At 35.6% G+C, this 20,000-nt stretch overlaps 2 protein-coding genes across 5 annotated transcripts in view; one reads left to right on the top strand and one right to left on the bottom strand.

Annotated features, from left to right (window-relative positions):
- The window catches only part of barc (RRM1_TatSF1_like and RRM2_TatSF1_like domain-containing protein barc), a 14,764-nt gene extending 7,852 nt beyond the window's left edge, over positions 1–6,912 (bottom strand). The window contains exons 1-5 of one of the 3 annotated variants that reach the window (XM_043032333.2): positions 6,785–6,912; positions 4,162–4,270; positions 3,136–3,970; positions 2,753–2,933; positions 1,956–2,158 (exon numbers count right to left, since the gene is read on the bottom strand). In XM_043032333.2, the coding sequence (XP_042888267.2) occupies positions 1,956–2,158; positions 2,753–2,933; positions 3,136–3,954 (1,203 nt within the window). In that variant the 5' untranslated portion in view covers positions 3,955–3,970; positions 4,162–4,270; positions 6,785–6,912. Of the gene's footprint in view, positions 1–1,955; positions 2,159–2,752; positions 2,934–3,135; positions 3,971–4,161; positions 4,291–6,784 lie in introns of all 3 variants that reach the window. The other 2 variants (XM_043032331.2, XM_043032332.2) reach the window with 2 other exon arrangements.
- A 10,402-nt stretch (positions 6,913–17,314) lies between these two features.
- Positions 17,315–20,000, top strand: part of LOC122263743 (snaclec CTL-Eoc124-like) — a 3,167-nt gene continuing 481 nt past the window's right edge. The window contains exons 1-4 of one of the 2 annotated variants that reach the window (XM_086540523.1): positions 17,315–17,451; positions 18,069–18,122; positions 19,231–19,401; positions 19,893–20,000. The exon at positions 19,893–20,000 is cut by the window's right edge and continues 141 nt beyond it. In XM_086540523.1, the coding sequence (XP_086396649.1) occupies positions 17,421–17,451; positions 18,069–18,122; positions 19,231–19,401; positions 19,893–20,000 (364 nt within the window). In that variant the 5' untranslated portion in view covers positions 17,315–17,420. The remainder of the gene's footprint in view (positions 17,452–18,068; positions 18,123–19,230; positions 19,402–19,892) is intronic. The other variant, XM_086540522.1, reaches the window with a different exon arrangement.

Raw genomic sequence — 20,000 nt, forward strand, 5'->3', positions numbered from 1 at the left:
CCTTCACCACGCTCTTGGCAGTGCAGACTTGGCCAACAAATATTTTCTCTTAACCCATTCACACCGGATGATGTGCTGACACGTTTTGTGGTTTTTGTGTCAGACGCCGGTGACAAGATATCTGGGCAAGGCCGGCGCTCGGGGTGAGCGAGGGGGCAGCCCAGGCTCGTGGCTTGTGCGTCCAAGAATCTTGAGGCGTTAGGCTTATGCGTTCGAAAATCCCAGCATTACGACCATACAGAGCCGGAATCGCCCCGGCGTGAATGGGTTAAATCCATCACAACACGAGGGTTTAGGTAGACTTTGGAAAGCTGTAGCACTGACTCTAGTGCCATGACAATCAAAATACTTCATGACTGTGAGCACTCTTCAACAGTAAGTAGCATCTAATGTCATGTCATATATGCAATGGCACTCATCTTTTGGGCTTAACCCCTTCACTACGGGCAGTAGAAAATGCTCCTCACGCCGTATCCGAGCTGCCGGCGCGCGCCAAATTTTAAATGTCGCTACTGAATATGACAAGTTTTAAGCCAAAACCTCAACATAATCATCATGTGTTATATATCAAAATATTCATAGTTAACCTCTTCCCCCACATGCATGTGACAAGTTATTTATATGGGTTAGGAGGAAGATGGAAAGAGTGACCTTGGTGGGAGGCCTCACTCAGATGACCAAAGAAAACGATTGAAATAGTATGGTAAACTAATCATAATAAGTTTTATATTTTTACATAATGTTCCATTGAAAGATCTTGTACAGTATCCGGAAGAAAGAAAACTCAATTCCACCAGAACTCAGCCATGACGCAGTATGCAACACCCGTCAACAATGAGTTAACCTGACAATGATGATAGGGCAGGTGGTTTTGGCTCCAATTGGTCTAAACAGTAGGGTATTTCAAACACATAGGCCTTACGCCTCGGGCTATTCACCTGCTCTGGCTCTGACTAATCATTACATGCCTGATTACCCAGAATGCCAGCCATATGAAAAGCCATGACGTGATATCACGTCACCCAGCGTTAACAGGTTAACCCATTGGAGCCGGTTGACGTGATAGCACGTATTGTGGTTTTTGCATCAAATGACCGGGATGAGCTATGAGGGGAAGCCACGCGCTCGGGTAGAGTGAGCGGGCAGCCAAGGCTCGCGGCTTGGGCGTCCAAGAATCCCGAGGCATTAGGCTTATGTGTTCAAGAACCCCGGTATTGCGACCGCGCAAAGCCGGAACGGCCCTGGCGTGAATGGGTTAATTTAATATGACTTAATTAGTCATCAGGACAAGCCTAAACAAGGTTTTTCCATAATTCCATCACAAAATATAGGTTTAGGTTGACTTTGGAATCCTGTAACTCTGAAGCTAGCACCTTACAGCCATAATACTACATAACTGCACACTTCAACTGTGAGCCGACCCGATGTTGCATCGTGTATGCATTGACACCTGTCATCTAGGCCTAATTGGTGCCATCATGTATGTTATGATACCTGAATTCATTGGGTTAAAATGGATTCCCACAGAACTTGCTAATGTAGACTTGCAACCTTTAGGATACTTATTTCCGTGTTCTATGCTACTTTATTTCAAAATGTCAGTTCCAACTGAGCACCCCACAAAAGTCGTCCAGTAGACATTCAAACTTATTTATCATCGGGTACATTGCCAATTAAAAGTCAAACATGCATGGATCGGTTTCTCATAGACCTCAAGCCCTTCATAGGGGATAAAAAGGAAGAATATGCATTTCTAATAGTTATGTGTCCACTTCTCTATTATCTACCTAGATATTCAGCTATATATCCTTTTGTTTTAGACACATCTATCAATCTGTCTATAAATATATAAAATATAACACAAAGACACATCGATCAATCTATTCCTAATATTCAAAATTATACTCTGAAGACATTATGTCACACACAAAAAAAGATGAGCATGCAGTAAATACCTTTATATATGTACAGAGCGCATCCCCTTTGAAGTTTCCATCTCCGTCTTTGTACATCTTGATCTTATACTTGTTCGTCTCGAGGTCTTTTAGAATCATGCCACATTTCTGCATCAGTTCTAAAAATTCTTCCTCTGTCATCGACTCTGGGAGATTGCTCACATACACCTTGGTGTTGCGGGCGTCATCGACTTGAAACCATGCTGTGAAATATACCACGATGAAGGCCGACCTACTTCAACTTGACTTCTGCATTTTCAGTGGTAATCTTCACACACACACACACACACACACACACACACACACACACACACTCACTCACTCACTCACTCACTCACTCACTCACTCACTCACTCACTCACTCACTCACTCACTCACTCTCACACTTACACTCACACTCACACTCACACTCACACTCACACTCACACTCACTCTCACTCTCACTCTCACTCTCACTCTCACACTCACACTCACACTCACACTCACACTCACACTCACTCTCACTCTCACTCTCACTCTCACTCTCACTCTCACTCTCACTCTCACTCTCACTCACACTCACACTCACTCTCACTCACACTCACACTCAAATCATGTAGAAGCACACACTTATAGACCCTAACACAAGCAGAGGACTCTGAATATACTTAAAAAATATATTACAAATGATTTTTGTTTAGACCTTAACAAAATTAAGCAGCTTTTATGTTTTGCAAGGATCATAATGGAATTGCAATATATTTACGAATGCAAATTGACCTCAAAGGACACTTTTAAAACTACCAAGTGAGTCTTACTTGGTTTCTTCTTTCCTTCCTTCAGCTTTTCAGCTTTTTTCCTTTCTTCTTCTTCTTCTGCTAATCTTGCAGCCTCCTTCTCCTCTTCATCATCATCAAATTTCAGTGGGTTCTCATTTTTCGTTCCGTCTGGATTAAACCCATAGGACAGCTGATAGGTGGCCATGAAGTCTTCATCTAACTGGATGGAAAAAGAAATAATTATATTATTCTTAAAAAAAGAAAAAAGAAAGAAAGAAAGACAACAAACAAACAAACAAACACTCACTCACCCACTCACCTCTCTCTCTCTCAGCAAGCAAGTATGTCTATCAGTCTCTCTCTCTGAAATTGAATTGCTGATGTTTCATGTTTTTTATTTTGAAAATCTAAAATCATCTCACCTTTGGGAACCATGCTCGTCTGTTTACATCCCACTCATACACCATGTTGTCACTCGGGTCGCGCTTGGTGTAGGTCACTCCATCGTACTCGATGTTGGGATCATGCTTCACCCCCGGAGGTGCCGTGCCGTCCCCTTCCTCCTCGTCGGAATCTTCTGACTCTGTGTCAAACTCCTCTTCCTCGTCGATGCGCGGCCTCTTCTTCTTTTTGAGTTTCCCCTCGTGTACATGCCACTCGTTGGTTTCCTTGTTCAACTTGTACACAACATCTGAAGCATTGTCTCTGTAAAAGGTGTCATCCCCCTGATAAAAATACCACTTTGAGTCTTTCTTTTCACTGGCTGAATCAGACTTCGCAGAGGCCTTCTCTGTCCATGGTTTCCATTCCTTTTCCTCCCAGAAAAACACGTTGCCATGTGGGTCTCTACAAAGGTGCATATCATCTGCATAATAGTATGTTCTTCCTTCATCATCAACAGTAACCTGCTGATCTTGTTTCTCTTCAGAGGCATCTACTGTAACCCACTCCCCCTTATTTGCATCATACATGTACCTCTGCTTAGAAGAACTGTCTGTATAATAATACTGCCCATTGATCAGTTCATAGTCATGTGACTCTGAAAAGTCTGGCTGATTCGCCTCCTTCCTATCTGTACCATTTTCATTTGCTTGAGAATCACATGTTTTAGGGTCACTTTTAACTACACTTTCCTCTGAGGTCAAGTGTGCAGTGTCCTTGTTATCTGGTACTTTTTCACTGTGTGTAGTTGAAGAAACCTGCTCTGCTGCAGTTGGTTCACTTTCATCTGCATCTGCCATCCTGTCTCAATCCCCTCTGTAAATGTAAGGTGTCATGTCAATCTCTTTCTATGGCAACATACTTAACATACACATTATATGACAGTTAATTTTAAAGAACAGCAACTTGGCATTCTCAAAATCATTCTTAATATCTCAATTTATTTATATGAGCTTACTAATCCAAAAATTCTTTAGAGTGAACATTAATTTCATGTGATTACCAACCCTCTCTTTGTAAGGAAGCCCGTGAAGAAAGTGCCTGAGGCAAATGTCATGGCAGACTGGCAATTTCTTTGTAGGAGCAGAAGACTCCCAGCAAAAGAGGGTCAGTATCCTATCAATGATGTGTCATTACTATCAAGAAAGGACACAGTAATTAGTAATTGTTTAAAAACCTCTACATAAAACAAGGTAAAGATGACACTATTAACATGACTGGAGCCTGATAGACATGATAGGACAACTTCATATGGACAGTAATTCAAAAGGTTCATATATATTTTCTCTCACATATTTGATAGTTTTATCATCCTATCTTCATATGTCTATATAAAAACAAATTGAAATAAAGTTGCTTGAACTCAATAACACTGAAGAATTTAATCACTGATCTGCCATTACTCATCATGACTTTGAACAAAGCAAAATTAAAAAGGACTGAAAAGAGAGATAACATGAATCCACACATATATAAAAAAACAACAACCTTAACACAAGATATTTACTTTATGTTAATTTTCCTCTAAATAATCTTTAAAAATCACACCATCTTTGTATCAAAATAATGCTTATTCTTAAAGTGCTGCATTAAACAATGACAAATGTATGGTTATTGTAGTATTCAACAACAAAAAAAAAGATTTACAAAATCCACCATCAGACAGTGGCATAACTTGATGCCTGTCTTTGGGGGGGGGGGGGCTAGGATGGCACAGCAATTTATATACTAGGAAAGCAGAGCAAGCCTAAACAGCATACCAATACTGAACTAAACCATAATGTAGCCAAACGTTCAGACTTTAGCTCCGATTTCTGCTGTGGTTAAAAGTATAAAATACTGGGTCTGAATAATCAAAATTCTTGGCTTGTGGTCTTCAACTCTCATACATATTTCAGGTCTATGCTGCTCCCCCCCCCCCCCCCCGAACAAGAATAAAAATTTGGTATTGTTGGATAAAGACGCAACCACACGTAGCGAAAAAACAAACCTTTGGGCATGATGTAGCTTTAATTATGACGTAACCCATAAAAGCTCTTTTCTTCTGGAAACGAAAAATAACCGAGATATATTATTTTGAAAATAATCATAAACGATTAACGGGAGAGATGATTCCACCGTCTTAACAAACATCTGACTGAAAAATATCGGCTCTGCGCATGCGCCAACCTCCCCCGCGGAAATACAAAAAAGTATCGATAGAAGGCAATACTGTCATGTGATAATAATAGCACCAATAGGGAAACAATAGGTCTAACCGACAAAATGATCGACCAATCACAAACAATTGAACATAGAGTCTGGGTCCTTGCTTCAATTTCAAAATCAGTTTCGAGATGGCTACATTGTGTGCAAGGTGTAGGTACACTCCGTGGGAATTCATCAAGGTTTTTTATAAAGATAACGCTGCATCACTGAAATTATTACGTGAACACGGTGCTCTGCCAATGGAAATGGAGTGCAAAAACTGTGAATTACAACCCGGCCCCTCACACGCCTGCAATTAAGGTAAGAAGTGGTAACATTCGAAGATAAAAGTCAGATGCTACGAAGTGCCCTTGGCTAAGACAGGCTAAAATGGTAATTGAAAGTGAACCTGCCACGCAGTGGTTAAAGAAGGGGGGGTCCAGGGGGGGGCGAAGCCCTCCCTTGGCTAGGGCAGACCAAAAATCGGTCAGTTCCGTGGTCGGTGGTGGACGTTCGTTTTGAAAAGTTGCCGGCCACGCAGTGGTCTCAAAAGTGGGGGGGGGGGGGCTAGGGCAAACCCAAAAACTAGGTTAGGTTAGGTTAGGTTTATGGGTTGGGTTTTGATTACGCAAAAAGCCCTTTAAATTTCGTGCCAGAAATCGTTAGTTCCGTATCGACAGTGGCGCGCGTGTGGGGAGGGAGGGAGGGGGGGGGGGGGGGGTAACTCAACAACGAAAGGTTTCCGATGGAAATGAGTAGCGAAACTGTACAAAATAGAACGAAAACTACCAGAAAAAATATCGTGTCGTGCCTAGAGGTTTGGTTGCGTCTTTATCCAAATTTACCAAAAATTCTAATTCATTATCTTTCATAATTCCATATCCTAAACAAACCTACATAAAACAGGTGCACAATTGCAACAGGTTCTAGACTTCAGTAAAATTCTATATACAAATTTTCCTTGTGCAGGGTTATAGGGGACAAAGCTCCCCCTACCCCCCCCCAAGACAAAATCCATGAGTCTATACTATCTATAATATTACTGCAGATTATCTTTATTAGTATACCTTTTCAATTAAGCTCTACAAATTTACCTAATATACTTTAAGACTCACTTCTAAATACCTGGGCTACTATCAACGTTTATATACAGCTGGTCAACACAGAAACACTACCATAAATAGACGTTATATAATATAAGCATTCCATTGACAAACTTGTTAGTATCGGTGACGAGGACCTTTACGTATGATGTACCCATTAAAATGTCTCATAATCAATATCAGAGTCACTTGAAACAAATAAATATGACATTATGTGCAACAGAAGTGAATCCTTCCTACACAAACTTAACTCTTGCTACAGCAGTCTGTCACGCTCATAACGCAAAAAAAACAAGAAATACTAACTTCCAACAACACAAGAGAGTAATCCTATACATACATTATGCCTTTAGACGTATATTAATCACGATAAAGGCTGGACCGCACGTTTTCGTCCTCGTCCACATTCAACTGCGAATGAATCGTTTCCGGTCGCTTGGGAAACGTTTCGGAGATCGGCGTTTTTTGAATACAGCTTTAAAGGGATGATAAGAATAGTAAATCAATGACGCTCCTTGGTATTTCTTTCATTCTTTTAACGTGAGATTTGTTCTTTAGATGTATAGTATCATTCTTAAAAATAAAAGATGATGGTAAGTTTTGTCAGATGAATTTCATATTTTGGTAATCAGAATGCAGAGGGATTGAATGAAATCCTCAGGAAACGAACGTAAACAATAGTGGATTACGGAGTTATTGCCATGTCTTCTCTTATATACAACATATGATAGAAAGGGTGAATGAACATGATTCATCTACATAGCAATTTCGAGTAATTTCGAGTTAATTATACAAGATTTGTTTTATTTCTCTTCTCAGCTTTTATACAACTCTCGCTATCATCTATTTCATAAATAAACTTATTATGTCATAAAAAAAAGAAAAAGAGAAAAAAGGAACTACTTTGAAGCTGAGAGGATCGTTTTTTTTTAATGAATGAAAACCATATCATTTCACAATCATCGTACAATGCCAAAGATGGGAAATGTTTCTCTTTTACTTCAACCATTTTCCATCACGAAGAGTTACATGAGACTGAATCTTCGCACCTTTGCCTTACCACGCTAAAATAAACCATTGTCGTCTTGTTTTTCATTCGTTGTTCAATATTCTCTTCGTGTTGTAAAAATAGATAAATAGATATATGAACAGAAAGAAGTTGCTTGGTGAAAAATAAATCCACTTTTAGCCATATCTATATTGGCTAGAGTTACCATCATCACGCCCATCTTCACCCCCACTACCACGGCTATTTCCAACAACACTGCCACCACTACTGCCCTTAGGAAAACACAACCACTATTGCCATTGGGAAAACATAACCACTACCACCACTGTTACCATCAGGAAAACACAACCACTACCACCTCTGTTACCATCAGGAAAACACAACCACTACTGCCATTGGGAAAACACAACCACTACCACCACTGTTACCACCAGGAAAACACAACCACTACCACCACTATTACCATCAGGAAAACACAACCATTACCACCACTATTACCATCAGGAAAACACAACCACTACCACCACTGTTACCATCAGGAAAACACAACCATTACCACCACTATTACCATCAGGAAAACACAACCACTACCACCACAACCGCACTATCACCACGCTACCATCACCACTACCACCACCATTACCACCTCAACCACTGTCATTCCTAACCATTCCTACAAATGATTTGTCTAAATAATCAATATTGCAAAATTTGTATTGAAATCGTTATTCTTCACCCCAAGAATTTTTGCAAAATTTATATGAATCCGTTGAGTAATAACGAAAGAGAATGGGATGATAGGGAGACGGGGAAGAAGAGAAGGAAAGGGAAGGAGAGGGAGAGAGGGGGGATAGGAAAAGGAGGAAGGGGAAGGGAAATAGGAAAGAAGAGGAGGGAGCCGGGAAAATGAAGAGGAAAGAGAAAGAGGGACAATTCTCCTCAGTACATGTTTTTGAATTACAACTCTTTTCTATGCAATTAAAGATGTTTCGCTTCAAGAAGGTTCGAAATTCCTCATCATTATCCAATGCTATTATCGCCCAAGGATGATGTGAAATGTGGTAGAGGCTTACTTATTCTATAGCCTATTTTTTTTTTTAATGTTTATCTCTCGACTGATATAAGATGTTGTTATTTTGTTCTTGTTAATTCTATTAATCTTTTCCTATTCATATTTCTTACGTATTAGTGAGTTTGATATTTCGCGTTCTTTTCTATTTTTTGTTCTTTTGTTTTTTCATTTAGCTCATACAATTGTCGAGTTCTATGACATATAATAACATTTTTTTCTGTTATAACTTCCCGTCTAAAAACCGTTCTACATTTCTCCCTCCCCCTATTATTTCTCAAAAAAATCTCTACATGGTTGCTACATGTAATCAAAATGTAATCGAAACCTATTTTGGCAGCTATCTATTTCAGCACCATACACAAAGAAGCGTGTAAAACATTTGTGCTCAAGATTTATGATAATAATTATTATTATTTTCAATGTAAACATGTTCCTCTTAAGTTGTACCCCATAAGTGACAACATATACATAGACACACACACACACACACACACACACACACATATATATATATATATATATATACATATATATATATACATATATATATATATATACATATATATATATATATATATATATATATATATATATATATATATATATATATATATATATATATAGTGTTCCAACAGGATACATATACAAGATCTGATTCAATTATTTTTATACACAGTTTTATACGCGTGACACCTCAGCCTTTGTATTCTGTAAACAGTACTATCCAATTTCTACATATTTACCTCCGTCAGACAAACAACACTCGTTCTCAATGGAGTTTCTGAATATCGTAATTGTATCCAGCAAATGTAGCAGGACGATCACAGCTGGCCGTGTGAATAGCGTGTGATCTTTATAAACACCTGTTTCTAATAACGGTGTGTGTAACTAGTCATGGATAAGTCTTTGGAAATACATCTGGGAGCTCTTTCTTGTTTTGATATGTGTTTATCTTTTTTATTTTTTTGTTGTTTTTGTTTTTGTTTACTCCTTGATTAGAATTATATGATCTTTTTTGATGGTCAATAAATTTGCAATATTTATCCAAAATATAATTGGCATTATATTAGATTTATCAGTTCGTTAAGTCCTTCAACATGAATGTTCTTGGACTTTTGTAAACTTAGTGTTTTTAATTACATAACTGAGGAAGGTGTTCAACCCTAGGTGTCAGCAGTGTCGTGCGTGTGTGTGTGTTTATATATGTATATATATATATATATATATATATATATATATATATATATAATATATTGTGTGTGTGGTTGTGTGTGGTGTATACATACATGTGTTTACATAAATATATATATATATATATATATATATATATATATATATATATATATATATATATATGTGTATGTATGTGTGTATGTACACACACACACATACACACACACACACACACACACACACATATATATATATATATATATATATATATATATATATATATATGTATATATGAACAAAGTTCATAGCGACAAATGTAGAAGAAACATATGAATAAGACTGAATATCTAAACAACGCAAGTAGTGTATTTGACGCATTTTTCTTGTATTGTTTAGATAGATATTCAGTCTCATTCTTACTTTTCATCATATACACACACACATACACACACACACACAAACACACACACACACACACACACACACACACACACACACACACACACACACACACACACACATATATATATATATATATATATATATATATATATATATATATATATATATATAATATTCCCTTCTTTATATTTATTTTCCTTTACTGGATATCTAAAAAATAGGTCATGTATCACTTTCTGTCCCCAGAGTTGGCACGTGGGACACAGTTCTCCGTTTGCCACATGGTTTTCTTATAAATACCCATCCTGGGGTATGCCAAACCAATGCTGTTTAAATGTTTTCTAATTTATTTCATTTATAATTAATTTGATTTCTAGATTTAGGTGTTTGAAGGGAAAATCTCATTAATAATTTACTTCCTGTTGTTATTGTTATTAGTTTTGTCTTTATTTCATCATCTCCACTGTTATGTTATGATATTGGTTGTCATTATTTATAATTATTGTTATCGTTATCATTGATTTTACTGTTATTATTGTTATCATCAGTATCATCATTCTCCCCGTTACATTATTTTAACAGTATTAAGAATGTTATTAACACGTTGTTTACCTCTGTTATAATAAACATGATAACACCATCAGTGAAATAAGCTTATCAAAATAATGCAACTGAAAAGAGTTCGTGATAAGAAGTAATTAGATTGAAGGATTGTGAAAATTAATAGAAGCAAAAACAACCATGATAACATTAATAATTCCTATCATTGTGATAACAACAACAACAACAAAATATTGATGATAATAATTGTGATGATGTTAGTATGGATGATAATGATGATAACAATAATAATGATGATGATAGTAATAGTAATAAGAACAATTATAATCATGATAATAATAACAGTAATCAATGATAATGATAATAATAATGACTATTATAACAACAACAGCACTAATGATACTAACAATGCTAATAATATTATCAATGACAATAATGATAATGACAATGATAATGCTAATAATAAAGTTAATACTAATAATAATAACAAAAATAATAACGATACAAAAAAAATGTAATAACGATAATGATAACAACAGCAATAAATAATAATAATAACGAAAATAAATTAAAAAAAACTATGTAATAACCATAATGATAACAACAACAACAATAATGATAACAATAACGAAATACCAAGAGAAAAATAAACAGAACACTTTGTGCCCAACTGCCATGGCAACGAGATTCAAAAATAGAGAGCGCGGGCCACAAAAAATACAAAACATTCTGCGATTTCTTCTCTCGCTCCTGATTTAGTTACAAAAGTCTTCTTATTTTGTGTCATTTATGGGACCTGATTTAATTATGTGATTTATTTTGTTTCTGAGTTAGATGTTTTTTTTTTTTCGTTTTCTTTTTTTTCTGGTGTGTATGAAGGTATTGATATTATCATTATTATTATTATTATTATCATCATCATCATCATTATAATTATCATTATTATCATCATCATTCTCATCCTCATCGTCACCATTACTTTTTTTTTTTCAATATTATTATTATTATTGTTATGATTATATTGGAATGTTTATACACACACACACACATGAATATATGTATCTGTATATATATAAAAATATATGTATGTATATATGTATATATATGTATGTATATATATATATGCATATATATATATATATGTGTATATATATATATTCATATATATATATATATGCATATATATATATATATGTGTATATATATATATTCATATATATATATATATAATCCACGCTTGTAGATATGGCGTAACTATGCACAAATCATGTTTTAGTTAATACACTATACGTATCTATAGGAAGCAACGTAACTACTTCCTCCCCCCCTCCCCCCCCTCTTTTTTTTTTAATAAAAACTGTCAAGAACTACCATTTTTTGCTAATGTTCAAAATAACTTTCTATGAAAAAACAGCAAAGAACAGCCCTTTTCTTCGTTAATGCACAAAATAACTGTTTGTAAGAACCAGCCTGGGACAAAAAAATTATATGACAATGCACAGAAATAACCATCCATAAAACAGTTAAAAACTACCTTTCATATTGTTAAAGTATAGAAAAAAAACATCTATAGAAATTAAGAAATACCTTCTTTTGTACCAATATACAGAAATAAACATGTCTACAAGAGTGAAAAAGCATTTTTTTTTATGCTCATTCACAGAAATAACCATCTATAAAACAGGTGAGAACAATCTTTTGATAACCACCTATAAGAACAGCCCAAAAAGCTACCATTCATATCTTTCTAAAGTACAGAAGCAACTGCCTATTAGATAGCAACTGCCTATTAGATAGCAACTGCCTATTAAATAGCAACTGCCTATTAGATAGCAACTGCCTATTAGATAGCACAACAGCTGTCTGTCTCGAGTGAGCTTTTGTAATCCGCTGGTGACTCACGCCAGAAGGATTATTTTCCCCTATGGTTGCATCCACGTTCTTGGTCCGTGCATGGCTAAGATATTCTAGATTCACACGTCCGTCTGTGGTGACTTGGGAGTACTTTCTGTTTGTTTTATGGTTCCTAGGTCCTTTGAAAAAAAGAGGTTTGATTTAAGAGTGCCTTAAATCGGGTTTTTTGTTTTGCTGTGGTGTTTTCTTTTTCTTTTTTTTCCACTCTGTGCCTTAGAATGTTGAATTACTGAATGTATATATGACGGTAGCATGTAGAATTTAGAGTAATTTAATCTTCCTCCTTCCCTCCCTCTCTTCCTCTCCACTTCCCTCCTTTACTTCCTACCTCTTCCCCCTGTCTTCTTACTCTCCCTTCCTCTTCCTTCCTTTCTTTCTCCCTCCTTCCTTTCTTTCTTCTCTTCCCCTTCCTTCTTTCCCTTGTCCACTCCCTTCTCCCTGTCCCCTTCTTTCTTACTCCTCCTCCACCCTCTTCTTCCCCTCCCTTCCCCCTCCTATTACCCAACCTCCTTACTCCCCTTCCCCCTCCCCTTCCCCAGCCTCCTTACTCCCCTTCCCCAACCTCCTCCACCCCCTTCCCCCTCCCCCTCCCTTCTTACTCCTCCCCCACGCCCTTCCCCTCATCTCTCCCCTCACCGTCCCCCTCTTCTCCCTCCCTACCTCCCTTCCTGCTTATGAGAAACACCTGTTATCTCTCTCACAAGCAATGGTGTGTGGGAAGAGTCTCACCATGTGTCTGAAATAGTTTACTCAGTATTAGAAAAAAAAGGAAAAACAAAAAATGCTAAACTCTTTCTTTCGATGGTTCAAGGAAGTTCACACAGCTATCTTCTTTATACAGGCCATTCGAAATTCCAATCTTAGGTCCCCCCCTTTTTCATAAATGTATATATATATTTTTTTTTTCTTCTCTTTTTTCTTCATTGGTCCGGCCTTTTTTTTTTTTTACAAAGGCCCAAATAACATTAACATAGATTATAACATTCTAAATCTTGTCTCAGAACCATGCTTCTAAAACCGTCATCCATATTTTTCTTTCTCAAAAATTCTACTTTTCTTCTTCGAGTGTTTACATTCAAACCTCGAGGTCATTTCAACTGTACTGAACAAATAATTTTTTTTTCTTCTACATCATGCGAGAAGAAATTAAAAAAAAGTGCCATTGACGTCGTTAGATTATATTCTACGTCATTGACTTCAGATTTTGAAATGATTTTGATGCTATAAATAACCCCTTTTTCCCCCGCTGGTCGTTTTAAAATCCTTTTTGAAAATACTTGCCATTGATCTTTTTTTTTAATAATCACATAATCACATCATCTATTTTTAACTATCATTTCACGTCTGTTTCTACGTCTGCGGATAATCCCATGAGATTCTACGAGATTCTACGAGATTCTACGAGGCAAAATCCATTCACTTCCACTATCTGATTCCAGTTTCTTTCTTCGTCTTACAATGAGCAAAAAAATATATATTCTAAGCTATTATATAATAATTATTTTATATAAGAGTCAATACTAGTCTACAAGATTCTCTTATTCTATAATATTCGATGTTATTTTTTATAAGATTCTGTACCATGTCTTCATCTTTTGATGATTCTACAAGATTTTATATTGTTTTACACTATTCTTTAAGATTCTTTCCTATTTTACAAGTATGGTATTGTATGGTATCTTATTCTACAAGATTCTGTTCTAGAGAATTCTAGATGATTCTTTTCTAGGTGATTATACAAAATTTTGTTCTAGAGGATTCTACAAGATTCTGTTCTAGAGGATTCTACAAGATACTGAAAGATACTATTCTAGAGGATTCTACAAGAATCTGTTCTATAGGCTCCTACGAGATTCTGTTTTATAGAATTCTACAAGATTCTACAGGATTTTACTAGATTCTGTTCCATAGGATTCTACGAGATTCTATTCTAGAATATTCTACAAGATTCTACGAGATTCTGTTCCATAGGATTCTACGAGATTCTATTCTAGAGGATTCTAGGAGATTCTGTTCTATAGGATTCTACGAGATTCTATTCTAGAGGATTCTAGGAGATTCTGTTCCATAGGATTCTACGAGATTCTATTCTAGAGGATTCTAGGAGATTCTGTTCCATAGGATTCTACGAGATTCTATTCTAGAGGATTCTACGAGATTCTGTTCCATAGGATTCTACGAGATTCTATTCTAGAGGATTCTACGAGATTCTGTTCCATAGGATTCAACGAGATTCTATTCTAGAATATTCTACAAGATTCTATAAATCCATCAGTTTTCCTACCTTATCATCATCTCTTTATTGGCATTTCCCTTTTCACCAGTTATCTCTTTCATTCTTTTTGCTTGTTATCGCATCTCCCATTTATTTAATTTCTTGTTTTCCTTCTTTTCATGACCTTGACATTCAGCGAACTGTTTCTTGTTCCTGTTTTTCTCTTTATTGTCATTGTCTTTGTTTGTTTTTGCTGTTGTTCATTGTTGTTGTTGTTGCTATTATTGATACTATCATCATCATAATTATCAATGTTATTACTAATATCATCATCATTATCATCATCATCATCGTAATCATCATCATCATCATTATCATCATTACCACCAATGTCATTCTTAATGGTCATGATGATTATCATTATTACTACTATTATCTTCATTAATATCATATTCAACATGGTTAGCATCATGGGCATTCTTTATTACTATCATTATCTCTATAATTATCATCATTAGCATTATACCATTATCATGTTATTATCTTAATGAGTAATTTTTTTAGCTATATATGTGACTCATTATTATCAAGTTTAGTATTAGTATCATTACTATCATTATCATTTTATTATCATTATCATTTTATTATTATTATCATCATTATTATCATGATCATCAGTTTTAATATCAACACTGTTATTATTATCGTTCCTAATACTACTATTACTACTACTACTATTGTTAATCTTATTGTTATTGTCTTATTTTTTTTTTACCAATATCACCATTATTCTTATTCTTATTATCATTATCATTACTATTTTTGTCATTATCATCATTATCATTATTTTTTTTTGTAACATAGTGATATATGAGACAGACAGATAAAAAAATAAATACAATTCAATTCAGGTTGACTGTTAATTTTGTTCATTCACCGTATTTTGTTTACTTTCCATGTTATTATTTTCTTCCATCTTGCATTTCTTATCTTCGATGTTTTCCTTGACTTCGTTTTCCATTTTCTATTTCTCCTTTCATTTTAATTTTTTTAAATTTCTGTTATGATCTACCTTTCTCAGAATTACCCGTATTTCTGATGAATTCGCTACTTACAGCTTTTACGTTGCGTAATTTATACCTCATCTATTTATACCTCCTCTACACTTCTCTTTCGTGTTTTATTTAATTTAATTTCTCATTCTTCTGTTTTCATTCCGCATTCCGTCTTCCCATCTTTTCCGTTTTATATCAGCTTGTCTTCCGTTTTCTTTCGCCTTCGACCAAGATCCTGCAAGCCCATGATGTTATTCCCATTTTCTTTGGGAAATATTTCGTTATGTTATGCTTGTTCTCGTAGTAATTAATACTCTAACCTGCAGGAGAAGAACACAGACGTTTCTTTGTTGCAGCAGTTATGGGGTGTCCCTATAACTACACTTGCTAGAGGTTAGAAGTGTGTGTCCTACTGTTCTGTTTTCCTTCTGCTGGTGTCTCCTTCCTTTTATTCTTGCTTATTGCTTTTTACCCTTGTTTATTTCTATTATTGGTAGGGCGACACAAGCCATCTAGGATAGCTTTCTCCACCCCAGGGAATCCGGGATAACAAGCAGTGGCTTAGAACTACTAAATAACGTGTTATCTGGCTTTTTTTTCTACGGGATATAGCGACTTTGTCTGATTAGTACTTTGGATTTTTAGACACTTTTAACACACAGTAGACTTGCAGATCGTTTCTGCAGAATTGTTTTCATATACTGTATGTACTTTTATGGAAAGAGAGAGAGAGACTTTTTTGACTTTGACGAGTTTATTGAGACAAGTGATTACATACATCTCAAAAGGATGAGGTAAGAGAGAGAGAGAGAGAGAGAGAGAGAGAGAGAGAGAGAGAGAGAGAGAGAGAGAGAGAGAGAGAGAGAGAGAGGAAGAAAGAGAGAGAAAAAGGGTGGGAGGGATATGGGATCATATGAATTATAAAAGACAAAAAGAGAGTAAGCGACAATGCACGACTACCCTAGTATATATTCCCCCCTTAATGTTCTATCGTCAATTCTGCTGTATATTCTTTAATCCTACGTGATATGTGGCAGGTACGTACAAGTTTGAGATAAGACATTAACAATTGGAAAAAAATCGACTCTTGTATTTTCCAGGAGGCGAATATTTCCATAGACAACAAACGCTCCAAAATAATCTAATATTAACCATGAAAAAACAACAACAGCATTCAAGGAACCTCACACAATGAACATGATTGTATAAGACTTCATGAATCCCCCAGAGTATATATTTTAAGACTTGCATTATGCAATGTAATTACTCATCTGTACATCATGACGAAAACATACCCAAAAACCTTTTCCTGCAAAGAACCACTCACGATCCGGAAAGAAAAAAAAAAAAAGGAAGAAAAACAAACATCAACAGATACCCAGAGCTCCTGTGATGACATCAAAGGAAGAGAAAAAAAAGACATCTTATGATAAATATTGTTGAAAAATAGACCGGCGGCGGCATTCGTGTGTGAATACTCCAGATGGCGCCTTTGAGCTGTTGACGATGTCTTGAGAGGGTTTCGGGAGTGTATATATACTCTTAAAGATTAACTATGTGTCCATTTGTCTCAGAATGAAGTCCTGGTTCGTACTTCTACTGGCAGGTATGTTCTGTATAGTTGTATTCTTAGAGTTGTGGTATTACCATAGTTCATTGTATGTATACTGTGAGTATTCTATATACTGTTCATCTATTTAACGCTGTTGGAATGTCATGATATATTAATCAGTATTATATAGTCACTATATCATTTATTGCAACATCAACATATATTATAGTCAATGAAATTAAGTGAGCTGTCCATGCAGCAGCACACCGTAGTGCTACATGTTGCAATAGATGTGTTTGTTTTTTATCAAAAGATCTATAAACATCAGAGTAAAATGTATATGTATTTATAAATCAACTGAATTACAAATATGTAAAACATTATAAAAAATAATAAACCTTTTATATTTAGCATCTGAAAACATACTTTTTCTCATCACATGAAATAAAAACAAACATTTACACTCTCAGTATCATATGGCGACATGAAATCGAAAGCAAAAAAAAAAAAAAGAAAAAAAAAAAAAAAAAAAAAAAAAAAAAAAAAAAAAAAAATATATATATATATATATATATATATATATATATATATATATATATATATATATAGATAGATAGATAGATAGATAGTAATAAGTTCTGAGTGCAATTAAGTTATTGGTTTTCGTTCAGGTGGCTTGTGTGTCGCCGCTCTGTCGGTCCCTGCTCTGCCCAAGCATGATTTGAGTGAGTATTAATGAAGAATCATTGAAGAATCTATGTTGTGATATGTTTTGTATGTTATAGTTTGTATTTTTTATTATTGTAGCATGATATAATGTGAAAATGTGTTAGACTATCCGTATTAGGGAAACATAAGCTTGAATTTTATATATTGTATTTGATATCTTTATAATATGTTTCTGTAAAAATATGAATAAGTTTTAACTTGTAAATATTAACGTAGAACGTACTAGAAGAAAATGAAGATAAAGGATGATTAATAACGACCCTTTATGTATCATAAACGTACCAAATAAGGACATTTCTGAAGACACGAAGACCATTTTCAACATGCCAATTGCACACAAAATTTGAGGATCGAATATAAATCATGTCAGAAGGATTATCCTAAATGTATGAAGATTGCACATAGGATAGCAGGATCGAACTTTAAACATGAGAATTACTTGTGACATTAGTACCGCCCTTAAGACATGAGGTTCGTACATTAGCCATGAGGACGTGAGCGTAAAGAAGACATGAGTAGCGATCGTGATGTATGAGGATCGAACTGTAGACATGAGGAATGTATTTACGACATGAGCACCACTTGTGACAAAGCGGAGGTCATATTTATGACAAGGTCAGCGTGTCCAAGACGGGTCGTATCTCAGATAAAAGATGAAAAAGAGAACATTATTACGATAACATGAGTGTTGTTTTTGACATGAACAATATATACGTGGAAGGAATTATTGATATGTGTCATGTGATTGATTCATAGTTCACATCACTTTTAATCTTGGGTCACCTTTTCGCTTTAGTTTCAAATAAGAGTGAATAAAAGAAACGAAATTGAAACTAAAAAAATTGTAAAGAAATATTAGCAGGCTTTCGATACTATTTTATCGAAGACGTAGATGATCCCCCCCCCAAAAAAAAAAAAATAATAATAATGATAAAAAAAAACAAAAAATAAAAAGAAAATATAGCAATCATTTTAACAGTCACTGGATACTTACACAGTTTTCAAATGAATCATAAAGTAAAGATACAAATATCAAAAAAAGAGGCAGTGACGAGACCATTTCTTATAGATAAAAAACTCCCACACATAATAAATATTAACCAGGTTGCCCGCCCCCCTCCGAGAACTTGGATGGACACTGTATCTTGGTGGATATGGTTAACATGGGCGTTTGGCATGACATGAGGGCTGCTTGTCAGGCGCAAGGTGGTGACATGGCAAAGGTGCATGACCCGAACTTCATGGCGACTCTCATCGACCACATTCAGTGTAGAGGTAAGTTTCTTGAGGGGTTTTTGTACGTGTGTTTGTTTGTTGTTGCACTGTTCACTCGTTGGCGCAACCAGCTGATCTGAAATTCCATTTGACTTCGAGGAATCATTCCTTCAAATCACGTCTACGAATCACTGAATTAATTAACTTCTATAAATCACAGAGCTCCTCTGAATAATTCCACTCCTAGAACGTGTTTGATTCGTATAAATCACCTAACTCCTATAAAGCGTTTGACTCCTTTAAGGCACCTAACTTCTATAAAGCACCTAACTCCTATAAATCGGTAAACGCCTATAAATTAATCAACTCCTTTAAATCGGTAAACTCCTATAAATTAGTGAATTCCTATGAATCAGAGAACTACAAATCACTGAAACTCAACTCCTATAAATCCTTCATAAACTTTCATAAAACACCGAACTTCCACCTCCCCCTCCTTCTACCCTCCTCCGCCCGCCCATTCCCTCCACACACGCGCCTGTCCTTCGCAGGATACAACGAGGAGTTCTACTGGCTGGGCGGCACGGACGAGGAGAGGGAAGACCACTGGAAATGGGTGGACGGCACAGACATCAAGATGGGCTTCCCCCTTTGGTTCC

The sequence above is a fragment of the Penaeus japonicus genome, unplaced genomic scaffold, assembly GCF_977035675.1.
Source record: "Penaeus japonicus unplaced genomic scaffold, GWHDUDI00000001_assembly GWHDUDI00000010, whole genome shotgun sequence".
Classification (NCBI taxonomy): Eukaryota; Metazoa; Arthropoda; class Malacostraca; order Decapoda; family Penaeidae; genus Penaeus; species Penaeus japonicus.